General features: G+C 38.4%; 1 protein-coding gene across 16 annotated transcripts in view; it reads right to left on the bottom strand.

Moving 5' to 3' along the window:
• The window catches only part of PICALM (phosphatidylinositol binding clathrin assembly protein), a 66,859-nt gene extending 46,073 nt beyond the window's left edge, over positions 1-20,786 (bottom strand). For 10 of the 16 annotated variants that reach the window (XM_064644909.1, XM_064644912.1, XM_064644910.1 and 7 more), the window contains exons 1-2: positions 20,516-20,786; positions 19,977-20,018 (exon numbers count right to left, since the gene is read on the bottom strand). In XM_064644909.1, coding sequence (XP_064500979.1) covers positions 19,977-20,018; positions 20,516-20,645 — 172 coding nt within the window. In that variant the 5' untranslated portion in view covers positions 20,646-20,786. The remainder of the gene's footprint in view (positions 1-19,976; positions 20,019-20,515) is intronic. The other 6 variants (XM_064644924.1, XM_064644911.1, XM_064644915.1 and 3 more) reach the window with 1 other exon arrangement.
• Between the last annotated feature and the right edge of the window lie 2,707 nt (positions 20,787-23,493).

Below are 23,493 nucleotides of genomic sequence, written 5' to 3'. Positions count from 1 at the left end.
AATATAAAATGTTTCTTGCATGAATGAATATTTATATGTCTTATGTCCACATAGAGGAGTTCAACAGAACACAATTAATTTAGTATAGGGAACACCTTTCAAACTGAAGAGATAACACACCAGTGACTGACACTGCACTCACAGGAGGGAACAGTTATGGCTAATCATAATGGTGGAATACGGGGCCGGGCCTACTCTTAAGATAATTCTGCTCAAAAGCATGCATTTCCTTGCGATCAATTCCCCTTTCACCTAGGGCCATACAAAACAATTTGCAGATTTGAGCAGAAGTTTTAAAAAGCTATTGATACAGGATTATTTTGCTTTCTTCTACGGGACCAGTTTCTCCACAAGACATAACACTTTCATTTTATCATCCCTGTGAAAATCAGTGGGAAAAATTTTGGTGTCTCGACTTAACCCAACGGCCGCAACAATAATAAAATAATAAAAAAGATACAGTTATCCACAGTACTAATATTCAAGTTCAATTCCCTTCTCCAGTTGTCTAGATTTCAATTCATATAATGATTTTCAAACTATACCACTTTCCTCTACGTTAGGTTCTCATTTTCTTATATTAATACTTCTTGTTCTCTACAAGTATTTCATCACTGGAACAGAGCTGCTCCCTCATCTGGTTAGCAATCTTAATCAAAATGCAAATCCTGAATATAAACATCTGTTAAACAGCTAAAACACTACCAAGGAGTAGGTGAGGAAGTCAGCAGTGATGTGACCATTTCCCATGCAGTGACACACAGTGTAGCAGCAGCTGACACTGTCAACCTTACAAATTTGGTGGAAAATTTCAAATATCAGAAGTCAGCAAGTTTGCATCAAATTGGTTAATGATCTGAAAAATTATTGGCTTTATACCATCAGGAAGTCAGCCACTAGACAAAAAATTCCTTCCATTTTCTGTTAGGAATACAGTTTACAGCAAGCACTAGCAGTAGTGTAAAGTTTAATTTACTTTTACTATTTTATGAGTTTAAGATTAACATTCCTCCTGCTTCCCCCCCAAACAGCTCGTGAACTATATGCCCATTTTGATTTTAAATAGTCCTGTCACAGGTTCTGGGAAAGCACACATGTCACATCTTTCCTTTCCAGGAGGATGTAGAAGTAGTTATGGAATAGGGGTTATTGAGGAAAAAACAAAGAAACAAACACGATCCAGTTACACTAATGTAATATTTGCCAGCAGATCTTAAATTAGACAAGCTGAATTTAGCAGCAGCAAAGTTTTCCATGGTCAATTTTTATTCTGTTACTTACTAAATTAGAAGGTTTTTCTTAACTTGAGTGGTTTGTGTGAAAAGTAACATAAAATTTTAGAAACATCTAACCTCTGTATATTAGATATTTTTCTAGCTGTATTGGTTTCTTCAAATTTCTATAAACAGATCATCTTCTTTCCCCGAATAACTGGCAAGTCAAGATGGTCCGCTGTTTTCAAGTGTTCAATATAAAGTATCGAGGAGAAGAGTTTTTCAACTGGCTGCTGATGACAACTTTTTTGGACTATGAAGGTAATTTTTTCTACTCACTTTGACACAATGATTATGAAGAGTTCACTCTAATTTTATCTTGTTACAAAAACTAAAAACAAAACTTGAAATGACTTCACAAATGCATACCAGTTTTACTCTAGGAAAACATTTAACAGACACTGTTCTTTATTATTGAAATAGTAGAGGATTTAACTGTGCCATGAAAGGACAATTACAAAATAAGAAATCAGAAAAACTAAAATAAGAACAAAAGAGAAAGGTTGTCTGTAAAATCTATAATTGAAATCTGCTTCTATATATTAACAGTTCTGAACGCTGCAAACCCTGACACATTCAAATCTGATTCTACACATTCCAACTCACATTTTAAAATCCAATAACTTAATGCAAGCATATGGTAAATTTCTAAATAGTCTCCTACTTCCTCCATAGGTGATCTCCTTATTTAAACATGTGAAATAGAACTGGAAAGTTCCTGGATGTAAATAAGTAATTTTCATTATAGAACCAAACTATTTTGTCTAAAAATCATCCTCAAAATAGTTCTGAATATTAATGCAAGCAGGTAAAATCATCAAAGTTTTAAGATTTATTTCTTCCTCAAAGAGATACATTTGGTAATTAAAAATTAAGCTTGTGCCAAAACAGAGAAACCCCCAGTGACATACTGGAGTGATCAGGTGAGGAAGAGTGATGTTAAATTTCAGTCTGAGCCACTCACTAAAGTGCATTTAACCTGCTAGAAGAATATTATATAACAAGCATATATTTGAAAACTGAGTGAATATTTAAGTATTTTCTTAATTAGTAGAAAATACCTGTATTTGCAGGTATTTTGTATATGCTAAACCCACTATTTGTTCTAAATTTAGTTTTGTTTCTCTTCTGAAAAAACCCACTTGTACCAAACTACTTCTTTACTAGAAGTAGTTTACTATATAATATTTTCCAGTGGCTTCACCCAAGTATCCTTGAGAGGGTGGACAAAGAAATCTGGATTACACATTTCTAAAATAAAAATTCCAGTTGATAATTCTTCCTCTGCATACAGGAGCACTTTAAGAGCTAGATACACTGACTCAGGAAACAATTTATGGAAGAGTTGAAGAAATCTGAGAAGACCCATTTTATTCTGAACTTTACATGTTTAAAAAGAACTGTGATTTAATCTAATTTATATTAGATAAGCAAGACAAAAAATGCATAAAGTAGATTTATTATAATGCTGAATAACTTGTTCCACAGCCAACAATTTTTATTTTCATTTCATCAAGCTGCATCTTGCTTTTTTCTTCCAATTCAAATAAGACTATCATGTCATGTACTTAAAACTGCTATTTCTAATTGCAATTCTTAGAAATTACTTTAACTTTATCAGCAACCCTGTGAACTCTGCATTACTGCCTTGGGTATCTCTTAACTCTAGATTTTTCTCCTATGGCAACACTTGGCAGACCTGAACAATACTTCCCTTTAAACTTGCTCAGTACCCTCAACACACTTTAAAGACTAACATTAAAATACAGCTAAATATTGCCTCAACAGCTCCAGCCACAGATTGTAATCACAACATTCTAATTTCAACTAGATTTGTCTCATTAATCCAGGAACAGTTACAACCACACTTACACAAACATTCAGTGTACCATGACAGCACACAAACAAGCTTGAGCAGTTCAGAAACTGAATATACCAACACCATAATGCTTGTTCTTATCTGCTCATCTAATCAGATACATTTCTCCTTTGAAAAAAATGACAACTTTAAGTTGTTCTGTTCATCCTGCAAAGAATCACCATGTTACTCTTTCAGAGAAGTTGATTCTGCTAAATTCAACATAAGAAAATAACCCGAACTGTCAGATCATCATAGCAGAATAAATAAAATTAGTTATACACACTTAGGATCACCAACTTATAAAATAATTCACGTTGTTCAGAACCTCTGGACATCATATAAACTCCACTCAGCTACTGTAGACCCCTGACTGAATACACAGGCTGTGGTGCCTGGATCCCTCTGAGGAATGAGTTTTCAAAGTCATCCAAATGTGGAACCAGTATCAGTGACAACTAGTTTTTTCAGTGTTATGCCTTTTCCTCTCCTTTTTTACATAAGGAAAAGGCTACTAAGGTCCCGACAGAACCAACTTGGCACTAATGAATCTGGCTTCTGTGGCTGTTGCTACAAGGTAACTCATTCCTTCACTACCCCACATTTCTACTCTGAAAAGTACACAAATCATACCTTAATTCAACTAGATGTTGAAGAAAGTTTAACACATCACATAAGTTTTTTTTAGACCAACACAAATTCCTAGGATATATAACTCATAGGATACGTTTTCATGACACAAAACAGGGTGGTCCCATTCCTGTCTCTACCTGCTAAGTCATACATTTCTATTGCTCATGTTTTGTCAGTGCTGGTGTACTTCTCTGAAACAATAATTTCTCGGAAAAGAAAAAAACACCCCACACAATAAAACCTAACTTAAGTGGTGGTGGATGGGATAATGGGGATGACACATGGGGTGACACAACCCTCCATAGTTTTTTCATCATCCTAGAAGACAAAAAATGGCTCACAGAAGACCAAAACTGGCAAAAACCACTGCAAGAAGAGGAGATGATGACATGCAAAAATAAGAAGAAAAAGAGGAAAAAGAAGTGGAAAAGTCCTCCCACTTTGGGCAATAATGAGTGATTATGTTACTCAACTCCCCAGCTACAGTCACCCTCTGTTCCCCAAAGATGTCTGCATTGGCCCTCAGTGGTTACTGTACATCCCCATAATTCCAACTTTCCTTTGACTTATATCCCAAAAGCCTGATGTTCTGGTGCAGATTAAAAAAGAAACTTCCTCTTGTACTTCTCAGAGGAGTCTGAATTCTCTCCATAAAAAAAATTCAACACAATGGAAAAAACACTATTTTCTTTATCCATAAAAGAAATATTTTTCTTTCAATGTTTCCTAACTTTCCAGTCTTCTTAATCCAGGTGATCTCCTCTGGATTCTCTACAGTTTCACTAATTCATATATACATATTTACATATAGTGTCCCAGCTGGATAATGGAAACAACTTTCTGTCCCATAATACATTCTTACACAGACATATGTATGGATGCCCATCTTTCCTGCATTCTCACACTGCTGGTTTATAACGAAAATTAAATGAGCCAAAGCCCCTTGCAGTGCTCCTAGACTTTCAGATAATCCTTTTATACTCAAGTTTTACACCGTCCTTACACATTTAGAACTCTGCACTTGCAAGCAATCACAGAACACTGCTCCAATTTATCAGGGTAACTTTGTTTTCTAAACTTGGTCTAAAGAGCAGCTGCAAACATTCCCAGTGTAATGCTATTCTATGTTGACACATGGTGTATACCACCATACCATTGAGTAATAAAAAGCATCATAAGAATCAGATATGGACATATTCTCCACTTTAAATATCCTCTAATTGTGGGCAAAGTGATGTATGCAGTCTGTATTGAAGCAGCACTCTTATGCTCTATTAAAGTTCAAGACTCCTGAAGAAAAAACATGCCAAAAACCCATTGTTTTAACCTGTACTCATCAGTTGTTATAACAGGAGAGAACTATCTTTGTTAAAATATTAAAATATTAATCAGTGCAAAAGTATCTAAAATATATTAAGTTACCTTTCTAAAGACTAATTTTCCAGCTACCACTCTTAAGAAAAGATTTTCTTCCTCAACAGAACAAATAAACTACTGCTTCAGCTCCCTAATACTGAGAAATATGCAAGACATACTAAAACTACTGAACACTTTTGCATTACATTCAATTCCTGCGCTACCCTTTAAAAGCATTTTATCGTGAAATCTAATCCAAAATAAGCATTAGCTCCCACACTTATGCTAGCACATTATGCCCACTGAAAAGTATCTGTAAACTTAGAGCCTTGATCCTATCTTTAAAAACATGCTTAATAATGAGCCTATAAATCATAATCTAAAGACTCTTGATTACAGGATGAAAAATGTCTGTATCAGACAACCAACATGACAATTCTTGCATAAGCTGTACATTCAATCTGAGTATTTAACCCACTGGCCTATTTAAACCAGGGAGAAAAACCAATGTTCTTTTACACTGATCATATGCTAATTTCAATGCATTTATCAATAAAATTAAGAATAGCTTTGTTCAACAATAAGTCAGTATTTTCAGAGTGCATAACTGCCAAGACTTGAGGATGCATCCACTGTTTCAGGTTCTGATGAGCTAGAAAGCAGAACCCTTAAGGGTTCTGTGTGAGTGCTGCTGTTTAAGAATACATCAGGACAGACGGCCAGGCAGGCTTTGATTCTGAATGACAGTCATTGGTTCAATATTCAAATAAATAATATATTAGAGTATAATATTAAATTATTATATTAAATATTATAATGAACACTTAAGCATCCCATATAATATTTATAGTGTGAATAGTCACACATGGGCGGATGGAAGCACAATGAACTGCATTAGGAGGAACATTTTTATTTTGATGAAGACTAATTACTTTGAAAATTGTATAGCTTAGCTATTTCAAGGGAACAGTCTGCATACATGCAAGTTTACCCTATGATTTCACCTTAAGGTGAATAGAGAAGACACATAACATGGTTTATAGATAACTGAGAGATCAGTATGTGATGCCAAAGATATTGGTCTCTTCATCACCATGTACACATTGAATATATTACCATGTTGTTCTCTACCTTTCTCTCTGACAGCAATAGTGCTCAAGCATACTGTAAATAGTGCCTTTGCATACTGTATATTTTTGGTTATAGTATGCACTTAAAGCCCTTTCCTTCTGCTCCGAAGGAACTCAGTCTGTAAATATTCTACAGCTATTGCACCTCCACGCAACAAAAAACAAGTTGTGCTAATGGATGTGTGTTTAAAACAAGACTTGTGAAACACATATACAAGCTGCTATTGTACTACCATTTGTATGCAATCAATCCTTGCAGATTGCTCTGGAATACCTCCCAGACTCATGCAAAGTACTAAAAATGCTCTTACCTGGCAGCTTGCTAGCAGTGGTAGAGTAACATTATTGTAGCCCAGCCTACTGGAACAAAGAAACCATTTTGTTAACAGCAGACACCTCAGGAAAAAAAAAATCCTCAATGAACACAACTCTACTGTAGTTTTGCAGCAAGACGACTTATTTTTTCAAGAAGGTGAGCCTTTAACGTAACTAGGGTTTGTTTAACTATCTAACCTCCTCAGTCCTGCCAGGAACTCCTGATCTCAACTTCACCTCACCTGCCTCACTGGCATTCAGATCGTACCTGTTAAAAAGTACACCCACAGGCAGCCAAAGTACCTATCATAGAGCCATAGAATGGTTTAGGTTGGAAGGGACCTTAAAGATCATCTAGTTCCAACACCCCCGCTACGGGCAGGGATGCCTCTAATGATCAGGCTGCTCAAAGCCCCATCGAACCTGGCCTCAAACACTTGACGGGATGGGGCATCCACAACCTCTCTGGGCAAGGTGTTCCAGTGCTTCACCATCCTCTGAGTAGAGAGTTTCTTCCTAGTATCCAATCTAAACCTGCCCTCTGCTAGTTTAAAGCCATTCCCCCTTGTCCTGTCAGTATAAAAAGTCCCTCTCCCTCCTTTTTACAATCCCCCTCCAGGTACTGGAATGCTGCAACTAGGTCCTCCTGAAGCCTTCTCATCTCCATGCTGAACAACTCCACCTCTCTCAGCCCGTGCCACCTTCCAACACCTGTGGCTGCCTTAATCCTGCGTTACAGAAGAGCAAACACAGAAAACACGCCTGACTTCGAGCACAGCACATTTTGTCAGTTAACACTCCTAGCACAGTTTCTAAATCTAAATACATGTATCTTCTAAATATACAAAGCATTCACACGAATGTAATTTAGGTGTTTCTTAGATGTTTAGCTTCTGCATCCCTTTACTCTAAAAGATACGCTAGAAGTAATTTTGTAGTAGTGATGTACCATCAGGACAGCATAGTGAAACTGAAACCACCATCTATCATTAACAACAGCCTGACCTCCTGCCACATCTCATTGAACAGATTCTCAAACCAAAAAATTCAAGACCTTTGTAATTTTAGAACTAATCACACACATGTAATTCACATTATTTTCCCTTTGAATAGCAGTGTTGCATCTTTAATTAGACAGTTTAATAGACAAAACTAATGATAAAAAACCAAAGCCATCTGATCTTTCCTACTTCAACACACTTGTCTCATTTCAGTAGCTCAGAAGTCTTACTCACTCTAGCAAAGCTGTTTGGAATATCTGTTATTCTTGCCTATTTTAAAATGAGACTTTGGAAATTAAATTTCCTTCTGAACAGAATCTCACTTAGAGCAAGAATAGCACATTTTTCCTGAATGCCTTTGGGAGTTGTCAGGAAGCATGTATTTAATGCCCCTGTATTTGCCTATCTCCATCAATGCTGAAATTGTCAATGAATGTGTGTAAATCCACCTCTGCACAGCAAAGTTTCCCGGTCAGATTATGACCTTCTCTATATCAGAGTTTTTCCAGTTTCTGGAAAGCACTCATGGCAAAGCAAATCTTCTACTATGCAGCCTCCCAGACTGTGTAAGGCCTGCAATACACTAAGTGTTCTGGCGTTCTCAGCAAACCGGAAATTATATAGGATGATAAATTCAATTTAGCCATAAAAATATTTAAATGCATGGTAGGACATATTTCTTGGCAGATATCACCTTCTACAGCTTCACCTACAGTAAAGGGATGTCTGATTAACTACTGGCCCCCCCAAAAAAACCACCAAAAAACCCAATAAACCAGACATATAATTTTGTGGAAATACACTCCCTCTCATCACGAGTTCACTCTAGTATGTTGTATGAAACAGCTGTACTGTCAAGAGATTCTAAGGGTGCAACAGCATCTACTACACGTCCTTTTGCCCCTACAGTATATTGGTTAGAAACCAATTGCTTTTTATGTAATTACACAGAGTAGCAAAACTAACGTGATAAAGGGAAAAAAATCTGGGAAACTTTTGCACCTAACACCAAGGAAGCTTAAAACATACTATAAAATGGCATGATTATTACATAATGCTCTTTTGACATCATAAAGATGCAAAAATTACTAAGTAATTTGGGTTCATTTTAATATAGAAAATATCAAAAGCACAATACATAAGCTTACTGCAAATGGTACATTTCCCAGCATATAAGAAATAGAAGGAAGTCCAAAGTATTTAGTTGTTTTTAAATAGTGCTATTTATTACAAGATAGTGTTACATGCTTTTCCTTATAAATAGCACAATGCTCACACGTCGGAGAAAACCACCTTAGATGATAGGTTTTAGTCCACATTCTTACCATGAATAAACTTTGCACACATCACGCTACAATCCAGTTGTGCAATATTTCCTATTTTGTACGGATAATCTGTGTATCTTACTTTTCTATTGATCTCTCAGGAAATACATACAGCAGTGTCCTGTCAGATGATCACTTACTGTCATAGCTGACTAAACAGAACTTAACAGGTCCTAATTAAAACTGTAGCTCTGATTTAAAGGCTTATAAACAATGACATAAATAGCCCTACAAAACTGGAAAAAGCTGAAAAGAGGGAAAAATAAGGCAAAGACAAAATCATGCTGCTAATAAGCGACAAAACACAGATTTCATGAAGGAGCTTTGCTGAGGAATATTTTTTTCCTTGTAGTTTCTATAAAAGAAGCTGGTCAATCTCAAACTAGTAATCCTCAATACTGTAAACTAACACTTGCCCAAAGGTTGCTGCAAAGATTTCCTTACCAAATCTCAGTTAAGAGACCAAGGAGGAAAGCAATTTAAAATATTTGCCTCTTATATCATACAGTGCATTTTCTTACAGGAAAAAAAAAATCTCTTGACAAATTATCTAAATGTGCAAAGCAGCAAATCCTCAAACTTCAAATATTTATTATTCAAACACCATTCAAAAACCTTCTCTTACAAAGTGCCTGGCAGAACAACACACAGAACAGCACAGGTTTACACAGTTAGGTACCTGAGGTAACATCTCAGATATCAAATAGGCCAAATTTTGTACTCCCTGGTGTCACACAAAACAGTCTGAACACACAGCTTTGCAAAATGTGTCTGAGATTTATCTTTCTCTAGAGTGAGAAACCAAAATAATAGTCTGCACACCAGACGTTCTTATAGGACTTCTGTCTACTCCTAAGTGGGATCAATCTTCATTTTTTTCCCCCCCATTGGGAATAGGAGAAAGAAGCTTAACAAAAAGCATGGAGCTGCTCCTTCCATGCCATCCTATTTGGTGACAAGCAAAATTCTAAAAAAGTGTCACTATTTTCTAAACTATGATTTCTTAAGCAACTAGAAGAGTTCAAGATACATGTATTTAGAGCACTTCTTGCAACCGTTTTAATAAAAGCCCCATTAATTCCATACCATCTAGTTCACTTTTTGTGCTTAAAGTAGGTGAACTCATTAAAGGAGATTTGTCACTGACAGCCACTTTCATACCTTTTCTTTTGGCTAATACAGGCTCAGATTTTGACATGAACTGTTAGAAAACTGGATAAAGCAAAGCACCAGAGCTCAAAGAAAAATTACCTCTCTACCCCATCAAAACACAGGTATCACCACAAAACTGTTCCAACTGACACTCATGTAATGTAAGCGTGTGGTTCTCTCATGAAGGAAGGCAGTCAAGCAAAAGTACAGCTAAATTCTTCCATTCTATTAATAGAAATGTTGGAAATGCCTGCCTAATTTAGCTTTTACTTCCTTCTTCAATTTAGACTAGCATCTCCCATGAGATATTTGGAGCTCTCTGACCAAACAAAACTCACTCTGGTTCATCCAAGTACATCTTCAATGTGCATTTGAATAGCACCTTTATACAACGGCACAACAAAACCATCCCTCACAGCCCACATCAAAGCTGCTCAGAGTAATAATTTTAAAATATACTGTGATAGAGTAGATATAGATGGAGAATTGAATTTTTCCAGCATCATGCACTAACCATTACTGATTTTCAATAGTTACAGCCAAGGATCTTACAAAGGAGAACCCATCCTCTTACAGCAAGATTGCTATGACTGAGTTTCCTAAATCCAGATCAACTCTTTCCTTCGTCCCTCAGTTTTAGAGACTGTTCCCGAGCACTTCATAAGTTATCAAGTTTCAAAGTTTCAGAGCAAACACGGAGTTTCAAACTCCTAAGTTTGAAATTGGATGGGTAAGGGAAATTATAGACAGAAAGAACTTCTCAGCACCCACAGACTTCAGACAGGAATTTCTCTATTTACCATGCACAAAGACATGTCCCTATCACAAACAGCCTCTAAGATAAACTAAAGCCAAGAGCAGAAGTAAATAACATCTGCCTTTCGGTCTTCAGGAAAAAAAAATACCTTCAGCCAGATTATATCCCTAAAATGAAACTGTTTCAGAATAAAAGCTCGAAAAAGACAAAAAACAGTCATTTAATTTGCTTCAAAGTAAGGTTTGTTCACTGGTTAAAACTTCAGGGAGCTAAAAAGAATATGGAGCCATAGTAAAACTAGGTGTTAAGACATCTTGTGTCAGCCCTACTATATATCAGGACCACATTCCTGTCTACTAAGACTCCTCATTACAGTTTAAAGTAAGGACAAAAGTATCTCCTTCAACACACTGTATTTTACTTACAGATCATTAAATATGAAGAAAGGCTCCTCAAAAACTGTGTGTAAACAAAAAGCAAAAAAAACCAAAAAAAAAAACCAAAACAAAACAAAAGTGAAAATCAACCCCTGGAAATGCATTAGCTTCAAATCCATAACAATGAAATCCCAAGCATCAGAGGTTAAACTAACTTTGCTGTTCCCCAGTATTTAAGAACTAACACAAAAGCTGCTTTGAATTTCCATGCACTTGCACATCAAATTCAGCACTGAAACAAACTTCATGTGTTCCAGATTTTTAATGCAGAGTAACCTACTCAGAGATTGACTTAATTTATGTTTTAGCTTTAATTACATTTGACAGGCTAAATGATGATACCATTGCGGCAAACATTTCAGCTGAACAGGTCTGGAAGACAGTTTGGGCTAGCTCCTTATTAACTATCAAGAACCTAAAAACAGAAGTCTGTATCCAGACCACCAGTTTTCCTCAAATCCCAACACAGTGTGTTAGTCCCTGTGTGTCACACAGGTTATAGGTAGGACTTGTTCATCCTGAGCTTTTCCATTCAACACCTAATCAAATGTGGCAACTTGCCATGCATCACATATCCTTATTATAAATAACTACAGCCCATGAATGTAGAAGTGGTCATATTTGGTTTCCACTGATTTTTCTTTAATTCATATGATTAAAATCCACGTGTATTTTTGATACTCTTAAGTTTTATTCTCCAATGCTATATACTGTGACACTCATGAGTGAAATGCAAGCACTCTGGGGAGAAATAACCCCTAATGAATTTAAGACAAGTTATTAACATACAACAGGAAAAGTGATTTAAAGGATAATAAATCCAAATTCAGTCATTTGAATAAAAATAATCTAATCAGAACATATCAATGAAAGCAGTGATATGGACTGTCATCCTGAGAATTAATTAAAAATTAAAATCTACCTAAGGATTCCAGTATATTTCTAAAGAGTAAACAAACTTGGCTTGTCAAAAGAAAAAAGAACACAAGGATATTGTTCAAAAAGACATTTTTCTTGTTTACCTGCAACTATGATTTGAACAGTGCTAGTTGTGATTCATGATGAATAAAGAGTAATTGCAAGTAAACCAACTGAATTTCGTCCTTAAAACTTAAAAAGTGATGTAACCATTATGTAAATATTAAACTTAAGTGCCCCTTTTAAGACAGAAGAAAAGAATGAAGGCATTTCATGAGTAAGCAGGACTTAATGCAGCCAGCTTTGCATCAATCCAGAACTGAAAAACTGCTTTGTGAACTACAGCTGTATGTAGCTGCAATATATAATCAAGCAGATATTCCTAACAGTCTGATTTTTAATGGAAGTTATTTTTAATCTCTTCATAACAGTATACACGCTGAATTATGAACACCAGTGGTTTCTGGCAAATAGAAAAAGGTATAGAATTAAACCAAATCAAATGACACCATTCTCTGTATGGAGGCTTAACCATCACAATAGTTTAAGCAACTTTCAACACTTCACATAATAAATAAGGTCAGATCCAGAATACACAGAATTATGGATCAGAAAAAGTCAAAGTTTGAAATAGGTTGCAATGATGGCTGAAACTATTATGGTCATATTGGGCAGGGAGGGAGGGAAAAGGGATAAATCAAATTCAAGGGTGACCCCATTTCCAACTAAATATTGACCCATTTGTCAGCAAGAGCAGAGATATCAGCCAAATAAACCCAGTGCAACTGCAAACAAATGTAGGTGAAATGACCATGTGATTTCTGAATATAAGGGAAGAGAGGGACGCGCTACCTAACAAAACTAAACCCAATACAAAAAGCACACACTTGAACAGAAGACAGGTACGGAAGTACTGCCATGTCATTTTACAGCTCAGTATCCACCCCAGAAGAAACCAAACACTACCAACAGCAAAACAATTTATAAGCAACCCTTAAGAATGCCAAGGAACATGAAGACTTCTACTTTTTCATAGCCAAGACATTCAACCTTCTCATCTGGCAGACAGAGTAGCAAGTCACAGACAACCAGAACTGCTCTGAGTGGATTCACAGCCAGATTAAAGGCAAAGAATTTTTTTTTTTAAATTAAAAACAAGTATTTAAAACACATTTACTTCTGTTTGTAGCCTGAGTTTAGTTTAAAACTTTGTATGATACCCACTCCGAGTTGGAAATCCAGTTTACTATTGTAACTTCAGAAACTTACGCTGTGCAGATAAATACCACTGGGCTGGTTTGGGTTTGTTGGGGTTTAGGGTTTTTTTGAACAAAAGTAATTAAGGAATGATATGAACCTCATTATAACCTTTTTTCAAATGGATAAAAGAATATCCTTTTTACAATTTATTAATATGGAAAACTTTTTATATACACTAAATATTTTACTAGGAAACAGTTTTATTAAGGATTCACAATTTGTGCTTCAAATTGTATTAACTATTAAAAAAAATCGACAAAGGTTACAAACAATAGAGATACTTTGTTGATGTCATAACACACAGCCAGCAAGTGGAACAGCTGAGCTACAAGCTACTGCAAGTACCATATTTAGAGTAAATATGTGAAATACCAGAGCAGTTTCAACCCGTGCAAACTTCTCACTTCCCACATCAGCAAAAGAATCACTCCTCCCAGAACGGCACCACTGCTACAGCGTACGGATGTTGTGACTGAAGGACTTGCTTGGGAGGAAGCAATAAAGGATATTAAGTGAAGATTTCAAAAGTGTTTTTCAGGAGAACTTCTCAGTAAGTTAACATAGGTCTGGATGAAATTATATAGGAGAGCTCAGAATGAGTACAAAACCCACCTTTTGGGGTTTCTTTCTTTATTTTATTTTAGACTACTTATGTCATGACACGAACTAAAATCTCTGGATTTTCCTTTATGCCACCACTGTTCACTCCAGTAAATTCTCTTATGCTTCATTCTATGAATTACCACGTCCAAGTTAAATTTTGGTGGAGATCTTGTTATTTTACACATTCTGTTTAGAGGTAAAACTTATAAAAGCTTAATTTATCCTTGTATAATATTGCAAATGATCCAGATAAGCATTACTTTAAAAAAGCTCCTTTAGCAAAACAGCACAGGAGATGTTTAGCCACAATCAGAAAATCCAGTGCATTTGCTAAATCTGCATGAAATGCTTAACTTCATTAAGTTATTCTCACACAGTTAAATACAGCTTAGTTCCCTAATTTCTCAAACCCCTATACCCGATTTGTCATATATTACTCATAACTTGGATTTACCGTTAGCAGACTTGAAAGCACCACACATTAGCTCTGAACTTACTATTTTTACATTTAGAAACTACCAGCTAATTAATAAAGCTCTGATATAAACCTAGGGGTAAAATACAACCTACAACAGTATTTCTTCTTCCTTATTTCTTTTTAAGGATACAGAGTTACCAAGAGTAACCCTGCCCCTTCCCGATCTTAATTCATAATACAGAGAACTGCTACAAGAGCAAGGAAAACATCAAATCCAACAATTTTATATCAACAAAAGCTTCTTTCCACTTGAGTGCATATTTTTTGGCCAGTTACTTCCTGCTTACTTCTAACTGGCTGCATACATAATCAGTGATAAAAATCTCTCTCCAACCTAAATCTTTGCAAGCTCCAAATTTGCATTAAGCTCCAAATTACAACTCCTTCCAGAGCTAAGATCTCAATCAGCAGGAAATCTAAATGGTTAAATTCATACACTCATGGACAAAAAAAAAACAACCAAAAAACCACCACACTAAAACCCAAAAAAATCCACCCAATTCTTCAACACAAAGCAAAGTTTGCAGAAGAGTTTGCTAAAATACTCAAAAGTAAGAACACATACTTGATATTATTGCTTTAAACTTGTTTACAAACTATCTGGAAATGTTTAATAATTGTCCCACTACAGGACTTCAAGATTTTATAATCAAGTCATTCACAATACTTACCTGATTTCTTCTAGCATGCTTGAGGAACAGCTACTTCACAGTTTACAGAAGAGCCCCATATCCTACCAGTAGTAAACTAGTGCACTATTTTTAAAGTATTAATTGATGTTTGAGATGTTCAGAGTGAAAATATTTAAAGGTATTCAGAAACTTAAATTTAAGAAGGCTGTTTAAAAAATTAAGCTTTCAAATACATAAGGTGTCTCTGCTTCAGAAAACATGCTGCATTTTCCAGGGGGAGGACGATGCCCATAACATTTTATAAGTGAACTTTCCCAGAATTCTATCAATAGATCATGTACTTCACATAAGGCAACATACACAAAGTAAAAATGAGAAGCTTTAAATTCCATGTTGGATAAGTCATCTCTTTTGTATTATTATGCAAACCAGCATTACTTTGTGAGCCAAGTCATTAGAAACAACTTAAAACTTTCACATCTACAAATCAAAAACTGATTTTAGGATTAGAAAATGAAGACTCAAATAGATCATTAGGTCACAGGCTGAACTGCATGAGAAGGCCTCTCCCAAGTGCTGTTTTTAGAAGATGCAAGAGATGACTGCATCACTAAAAAAAAAAAAAAAAGAAAAAAAAACCAAAATAAACCCCCCAAAAAACCCACAGACCACCACTAGAGCTACAGCTCAAAGTTACATGACACCTGAATAGTCACAGCTGATGGGAAATAATGGCAGTATGGAGATTCACAGTAAGCTGATTGCAGGTGTCCTACAGCTTCTCCTCCTTAGCTCCTGCCTCTTACTTCATCCAAAGTAGAATATTGCTTCAGGCTAAGTAAAATAAAACAACAGCTGCACAACTAAATGGCTATTCTTTCTGCAAATGAGCAGCTGTGGTAGAAAATTGGCCCTCTGGCAGACTAGAAGAGTATGATAGCGCTCATACTCTACTAAAAGGCACAAACAAATATTCCAAAGGAATTTTAATAAAAAGAAAGAAAAAGTTGGCTAAAGAAGAAATGATGAAGGAATCATGGAAGGACTCAGAGAGAAAAAAAGAATACTTCAAAAGAAAGTTGTAATAATGCAATTACCTGGATTTGAAATAATTACAGTTACACAGAACATTTCTAAGCAAAAATAACAATGGATTGCCTCCAGAAATTTAAGTCAACTATAAAATGAGAAGCAAAGCCACAAGAAACTTCAGGTAATTCTACCAAAACCAGAGACAAAATATGAATTTCTTGAAGTACTACAATATCACAAAAGGAACGTGGATAATCTGTTTCTACTGGAGCACACAGAAGTATCCACAGACATAGGAGTTAATTCACCACATCACTGAAACAACTCAGTTACACTTTTGCATGTAAAGGCAAGAGAACACTCAAGACATTGGTTTTCCCAGTGTTTTTACAAATCTCTTGGGTGATACAGAGAAAAGCAATGGTCCTTATCCCTCAGCTCTACAAGTTACCCTCTTCATACCATCTCATTTTGAAACAGAAGCTGTCCCCAGCACAGACATGAAGCAAATCTTTAGCCGGACTTTTATCTGTGCTAGTAAATAGCCTCTAGACAAAATCAAAACAGGTGACACCAGGGACTTGGGAAGTAAGTTCCCAACAAGCTCCCTGAAGTTTACTTTCACTTACACAGCTTCTCACAGATATCTACCCAACACAGGGCAGGGTTCTGGTTTACTGTCTTGCTTAAAAATACACATTTTCCCTCACAATAAGAAGGCAAGGAAGTTACACTCTGGCATAATTAGAGAGATTTCCTGTTAAGAATGGATAATTACAGCATCACAACTTCCTTCCAAGCCATCCATCCACATTCTCCTTTAAAGAGCACCACTCAATTAGCTACCAGCAGATAGGGTCACTATGCCATACTCATTCAAGAACCCAACCCTAAGTGTGTATCACAACACAGCTGTTTGAAGTACACCTCACAGCATGCACGTGCACACAAACAGTTTTATGCTGCTGAGCTAATACAGCTACAGCAGTTTCACTGAACCAACCTAGTGAAATCTCCTATTTGGCCTTAACTGGGTATCTTCAGGTATTCCTAATATTAATTATCCACCACACATACATATACAAGAACACCTCCCCATCAAAATCACGTAAAAAAAAAGAGTGAAACCTAGCAACAAGTTTTCCAGCACCATTTATATTCAAACAAACTAAACCACTTGTCCTTAGCATCACTATACAGCACTCAACATGGCGACAAAAAGCTAACTTGAAAGAAAGGGTTGTATAAATCTCAGCATGCAAGTTAAACCCACAAACCAGTTTAGAGTTCTCACTGCTCAGAGAGGTGTGAAAACTAGGACAAAGTCCTAGTGAAACTGGGTTTTCCGTAAAAGAAATTTCATGAACTATGCTTTCAGGGTTCCAAGACTATTAAACCTGTCTGATTTCTGTAAAACAAGGAATTCACCACTACAAAAGCAGCACCTAGGTTACCAAACAGCATCCTTATCCCAGCTGAAAGACTGGACTTTCAAAACAGGACCAAAAAAAAAAAAATACTGTGAGTTCAAGTATACAACCTCAAGATGCTGTTTTTACTTATCATAAGTCATCTTCACTAAAATTCTTTCTCCCTCAAACCAAACAAGCAACTGATATTTGTAATGGGAGAGAAAGAGCATTCTTTGAAGTAATTATATTTTAATCATTACTGGCTAAGAAAAGAATGCCTTTTTACCTGCGATGATTATTGTGATAACTGTCACTGAGGGACATACAGAGGGAATATACAAACCTAGGATGGAGCACTTCAGTTTTGGATCTCCATACACAGTCAAGAGCAAGATAAATAAGGACAGGAATAATCATGTGCACAAGTACTTCTGTTGGATTTCCCCTCATTTATTTGAGTTAACATGAGGCTGAGCTACTTAAATGTGTTCATGACAGCTCAAGCTTAATGAAGAAAGAATTTCAGTAACAGGACAGTCAGAGATCTTGAGATCTGTACAAGAAATACAGAGACCATGTTAACAGCAAGGCGTGTCATGGTCACAGAAAATGCCACAAAACTAAGACTTCATTACAGGGCAGTATAGGAAAACTCAGCTAATCCACTCACCCAGGACACAACAAAGCAAGTTTTAACCATATTACCACAATAAACAATAATCAGAAAAATATTTAAGCACCATGCTGCCTATGAAGACTGGTATATTAATTGTCATTCACAATGAGATGTCAGTTCATAGGACTTACCTAGTTAAACTGTTGTAAAAGGAAGGTACGTACAAATAATTCAGAGGTGGGGCTTGAGTCACAGCCTGGGCAAAAAATATTTATTTTTAAACATATAACCATAAAGGGTATGAACAAAGAAAATGTTCAGAATACAAGACCATGTGTCATTTCCTGATGCCAGGAACAGAGACTTCTAACAAACATATTAGGGGCAGCATACAAAACTTATCTACCCATGATCTATTTTAACTGCTAAAAAAAAAAAGGGACTAGTAGTAAAACTAATTAAAAAAAAAAAAAGTTTGGTTTGCTCTGATAAAAGAATTCTCAGAGAGAGGCAGAAATTAGAACCTGTGACAATCTAGAGTAGAAAAAGGAGACACAGAAATGGTCTTCTCATCCAGCAGCTACCAGACAGCTTTCTAAGGAAGTCCAGGCATCCTTCTGCAGCAGCACCCTGGAGGTCTCAATTAGGTTGTCCCCTAGTAGCCCTGCTCAGAACACCACCCTCTTACACACACACAGACATCCTCCAATCTGCAGAGCAGTTTTCTGGCCAGATTGATGTTCTTTTTCATAAAGCTTTGCCACTAAATAATTCAGCTCCTAAACACCTTATTACTGAAACTGTACTTTTAGCACTATTACAGGCTAAACCTGACAAAGTTTGTTTTTCAGAAAGCCTCACTTCTGCTGTGTGAAATTCAGTAACATCACAATTTCATACATAAGCCATATGACAAGGTGTTTTCTCCACATGAGAGTAAGTTATTTAATGCCCAAAGATTTCCTCAGTGTTCTAACACCCCTGGCTCACCAAAAATAACAAAGTCACTCAGTTACTACCATCTTCACACAAGAGATTAAATGGATGAGAGAATACCAGAACTAAACAGAGGCAGCTGTTCTGGGGCTACCCTAAAAAATTGATCACATCCCTCTCTGGTGCTTGCAGAACAAGAATTTCTTAAACCTTTAATGCAGACACATTTTGGTGGAAAGAAGAAAGAACTACAGCACAATTAACCCTAGTACTGTCATCTGATCTTCTCATTTGGATACAGAGCGATTCAGAAGGCACAAATTCAAGATGCATGAAGACTCAACCTTCTCCTCACAGATGTGGGTGGGAGGAAAGGAGAAAGCACACATACAAAAGGCACAGACACACATCTCTATCCAGTACCTTTCATTATATATTGGGTGAAGTGAAGGGGGGGTGTCCTTAAAAGGCCTAGAATAAACAGATGCAAGATAATCAGGTATTCAAGCGAAGAACTTCCTCAGTCCTGTGACCTTACAGCTTAGTAGGAGATACACTAATGTGAACTTTGGTGCTCATCATTCTCTTCATAATCACCTGGGTGGATCGGAGTTGATAGAAAACCTTTGAGGCATTCCCGCCTTCGATTTATTTCTAACAGAAGCTGAAAAATGGTCCATCCCTGTATGGGATGTTAAGTTCAGGTACTGAAGTTCTAAAGAAGTTCTCTTAGATCCATCTTCCCAAGTGAATGAGACAGACTAGAAAGACGAGCTAGAAGAACATCCTTACTGGGAGAGATATGCCCCTCAAGCACTCATTTCACATATTTCCCTACGTGGAAGAATTACCTGATTGATAGAGAAGGATTTTTTTTTTTCCTAGTAGACTACCTGAAAAAGAATTAAGATCAGTGATCAGCTATTCCTTCCTGAAACTCCTGCACCTCCTCTTGAGAATGGGGGAGTGCTGCCCCTAGCAAGACACAAATAAGATCAATTAGTAAGGAAATTGCAGCCCATTCCTCTGCGTGGCCTCCGTGGTTCTCTCTTTCCAAGGAAGGGGTATAGAGTAAGTCCTGTCCTTCAGAAGCTCACACTGTCCAGGGCCCTGTGCATAGGGAAGAGCCAGCAAGGCCCCTTATGGAGAGCAGATACACTGAACAGCCTCTCCCAAGCTCTCCATCGCCACGTCCCCGATCCCACCCCCCCCCCGCGCTCCGGGAAAGCCCGATGCTGGAACACAGAGCTCCTCTGCCTCAGGAGGCTTCTCGTCCCCACGAGGCCGGTGGGAAGGGCGGCAGCCCCGCAGCGGGACCCCGGGACAGGCCGGACAGCCCTGCTCCTCGGCGCAGAAAGCCCCCGGGCCGCCGTCCCCGCCCGGTACTCACAGTCCAGGTGCTTCTTCTTGGGGCCCATGACCTCGTGGGTCGTGGCCTTGCACACGGTCTTGGAGACGGCCGAACCGGTCACACTGTGCTGCGCCGCCGTGATGCGGTCGGTGAGGCTTTGGCCGGACATGGCGGGTTCGCTGGCGGCGCTGGAACCGAGCGCGGCTCCGCTCCCTCCTCAGGGGCCGGGACGGGAGGAGTCGCCGGAGGGATGGAGCTGCGCGGGCTCCTCACCCCGCCGTGCCGCAGGCGGCCCCCGCTCCGCCCTCAGGGACGGACCTGTCACCCGAGCAGGGACCCCTCCTCCTCCTCCTCCTCCTCCCGCCCCCCTCCCCCGGCCGCCGTCCCCTCCCCCTGCGCGCCCGCCCGGCCGGGGACAGGGACACGCACTGGGCGCCGCAGGAAAATGGCGGCGACCGAGCTCCTCCTCGGGCCTTGCCGGGCCTCTCCCGCCTCACGTGACCGCTCGGAGCCCCGCCCCTTGACACGCGCCGCCCCCCCAGCGCTGAGGGGCGCGGGATCCCCTCCCAGGGCGGGATCCCTCCGTCTGGCATCCCTTCCAATGGCATCACCTCCCTCTAGCATCCCCTGCCCTGGGGCGCGCTCCCCCGGGGAGGGTCGATGGGCCCCTATTTGGATTCAGCGCGGGGTAAAGTTTTCGTCGAGCGAGTGTGTGTATGTGGGCGGGGGTCCGTCCCTGAAGGAAGCAGTTTTGTATTTCTCAGCCTGAAAGGTTTTTGTGGAAACTCCTTTCGGTGTCACCTGAGGCAAGGGAAAGCGTAAAGGGGGAAACAAAAAAAAAAAAAAAATCTGTTCGCAGGCAGCGAGGGGTCCGGAGCTGTCTGGTTGCTGTGATCGGGCTTCTATTCGGAGTTATTTTTATTTGAAAGCTCACCAGAAATGTCTTGAATGTACATCACGGCCAGCACAAAAACATTGGTGATTCTCGGGTCTTTCATGATTAGCCTCCCACTGTTCTGCTGTTCTGCTGATACTTCTCAGAGCTCTTGGACTTAGTCAGTGGCTCTGTCCTTGGCAGCCAGGAATTTTGTACGAAGTTACTCGGTTTCTGTTCATAAAAGTCAGCTAACTGTTCCTTCAGGTGCATTCTCCAGACCTGATACCTACATCTGTAAACATGGGTACCTATATCCCAGTGGTGGACAGTGAGGAGCAGCTACTTGGAGTCCTCACCTCCTCCTGTGCATTGCCAAAGCACTGTTCCAGCCTCCCTCCGGTCTGCAACTTCCATTACTCCTTACAACAGGGCTCTTCTCCCCCATCCCAAACACACTGCAGCAAATAACACAGCAAAACCACAGGATTCCAGCAGACAAAAGTTCTTCCTCTCCCAGAAGTGCTTCCTGAGGAGTTGTCTTGTAACTGTCCCTCATCCATGAAGACAATGAAATATTTATTGGGCAACTTAAAGAGCAGAGGTATACAAATGATACTCGGCTCTGTCTGCTTGACTGGATGTATAAGTAGGATTATCTGTTTATAATGCATAAGGAAAATTGGTGTCAGAGGAAGGACATCTGGCGAAAACTGAACCCATATAATGCCATTTGTGTGTGTGTGTGTGTAAAGAGGGCTTGCACATGTAGAACTTGCTTCCTTCATAATGCCAAGCTCTTTGAAAATACTCTTGTATTTGTATTTCTTGGCTCCGTCTAAACAGCTTTTGGAGTCCCAAGTATCTATGCTGGGGAAATAAATCACTGACATATACAGCAGCAGACTCTGACATAAGACAGCTTTAGCATAGAGCTGCCCACCATGAGAACAGAGAGGCTGCTATAGGCTACTGATACAGCAACACGCATTGCTGTGATCATCTTTTTATATTATTTCTAGATTATATGGTAAATCAGAGATATAAACAATTTTGACACTGCTGGTATTTTTTATGCTAACTTCAGCTAGGAGCTGGATTTCAACATCCCAAGTTCCTGTTTGGAGAAATTCCATGGAATAGGCCTAAGTAAATTAGGCTTCATCAGTTCTTCTCTGACGATGCCCATTTTTTTTCTTCAGGAACAGTGAAACTATCCAAACAGAGGAAGCTTGTGACCCTAGGAGTTACTGAGACCAGATTTGGACAAAATATTTCATTCCTAAGGGAACAAAAAGTGACCTCGGTCTTAGAGGTCCAAAACCAAAAATAAATTTTGCCTTTTTTTACAGCCCTTCATGTGCACAGAAACCTCACAGTTTTACTCCACAGTTAAAAATTCTGCTTGTTATGTTTGTTCATAAGCAAAAATGGGAGATAGAAGTGATGGGAAAATATATTTTGGTAATTGTTGCTTTTTAATTGCTTGGGAGCCACTAGATACCATTCCAGTGAGGAGCTTTAAGCTCTGTGATAGATAATATCTGAGCACCTCCCAAAGATTTGGAAATTGAAATCAAAATATTATCTCTTTTCCTTTCCAACCCGAAGAAAACAAGTTTGATTAGTTTATAACTCATTTGTTTTTGTTTGTGTGCCTGGGTGTGCTCGAGAATGAAAGAAGGGAGTATATATCTGAAGAGAAACTAATGCAGATAGGAGTCCTATATTTAGTGAAGCAGCAAACTTAAACAACATTCTTTTATCCTGTGAAAAGTTCTTCCATAATCTGGATCCAGCTTTTGTGAAAATGCTGAATCTTACGTTCACAAGCTCCCCAAAATTGTCAGTATTTCACTGGCATCCAGCTATCCTGGAAGGACAAACAAGCTGACAGGGCTGTTTCTTCCCATGTGTATTGTGCAGTACTGAAAACACTGCCTCATCATGACCTCTGTAATTTATTATGTATATAATTTTCTTGCAATACTGTCATTTCTACTCGGTGAGGTGCCTGCCACACTGTAATGCCGGTGATCTGCCTGGGTGCTTTGGTGTTCCCAGTGCTGCTGGCATCCATGCCCTTCCTCCACACTTCATACTATTGCATGCAATTAGGAGACATGTGGGTTGGGGCACTATT

Source organism: Pseudopipra pipra, chromosome 2 (genome assembly GCF_036250125.1).
Source record: "Pseudopipra pipra isolate bDixPip1 chromosome 2, bDixPip1.hap1, whole genome shotgun sequence".
NCBI classification, from domain to species: Eukaryota; Metazoa; Chordata; class Aves; order Passeriformes; family Pipridae; genus Pseudopipra; species Pseudopipra pipra.
This window is presented reverse-complemented; position numbering and strand designations above follow the sequence as displayed.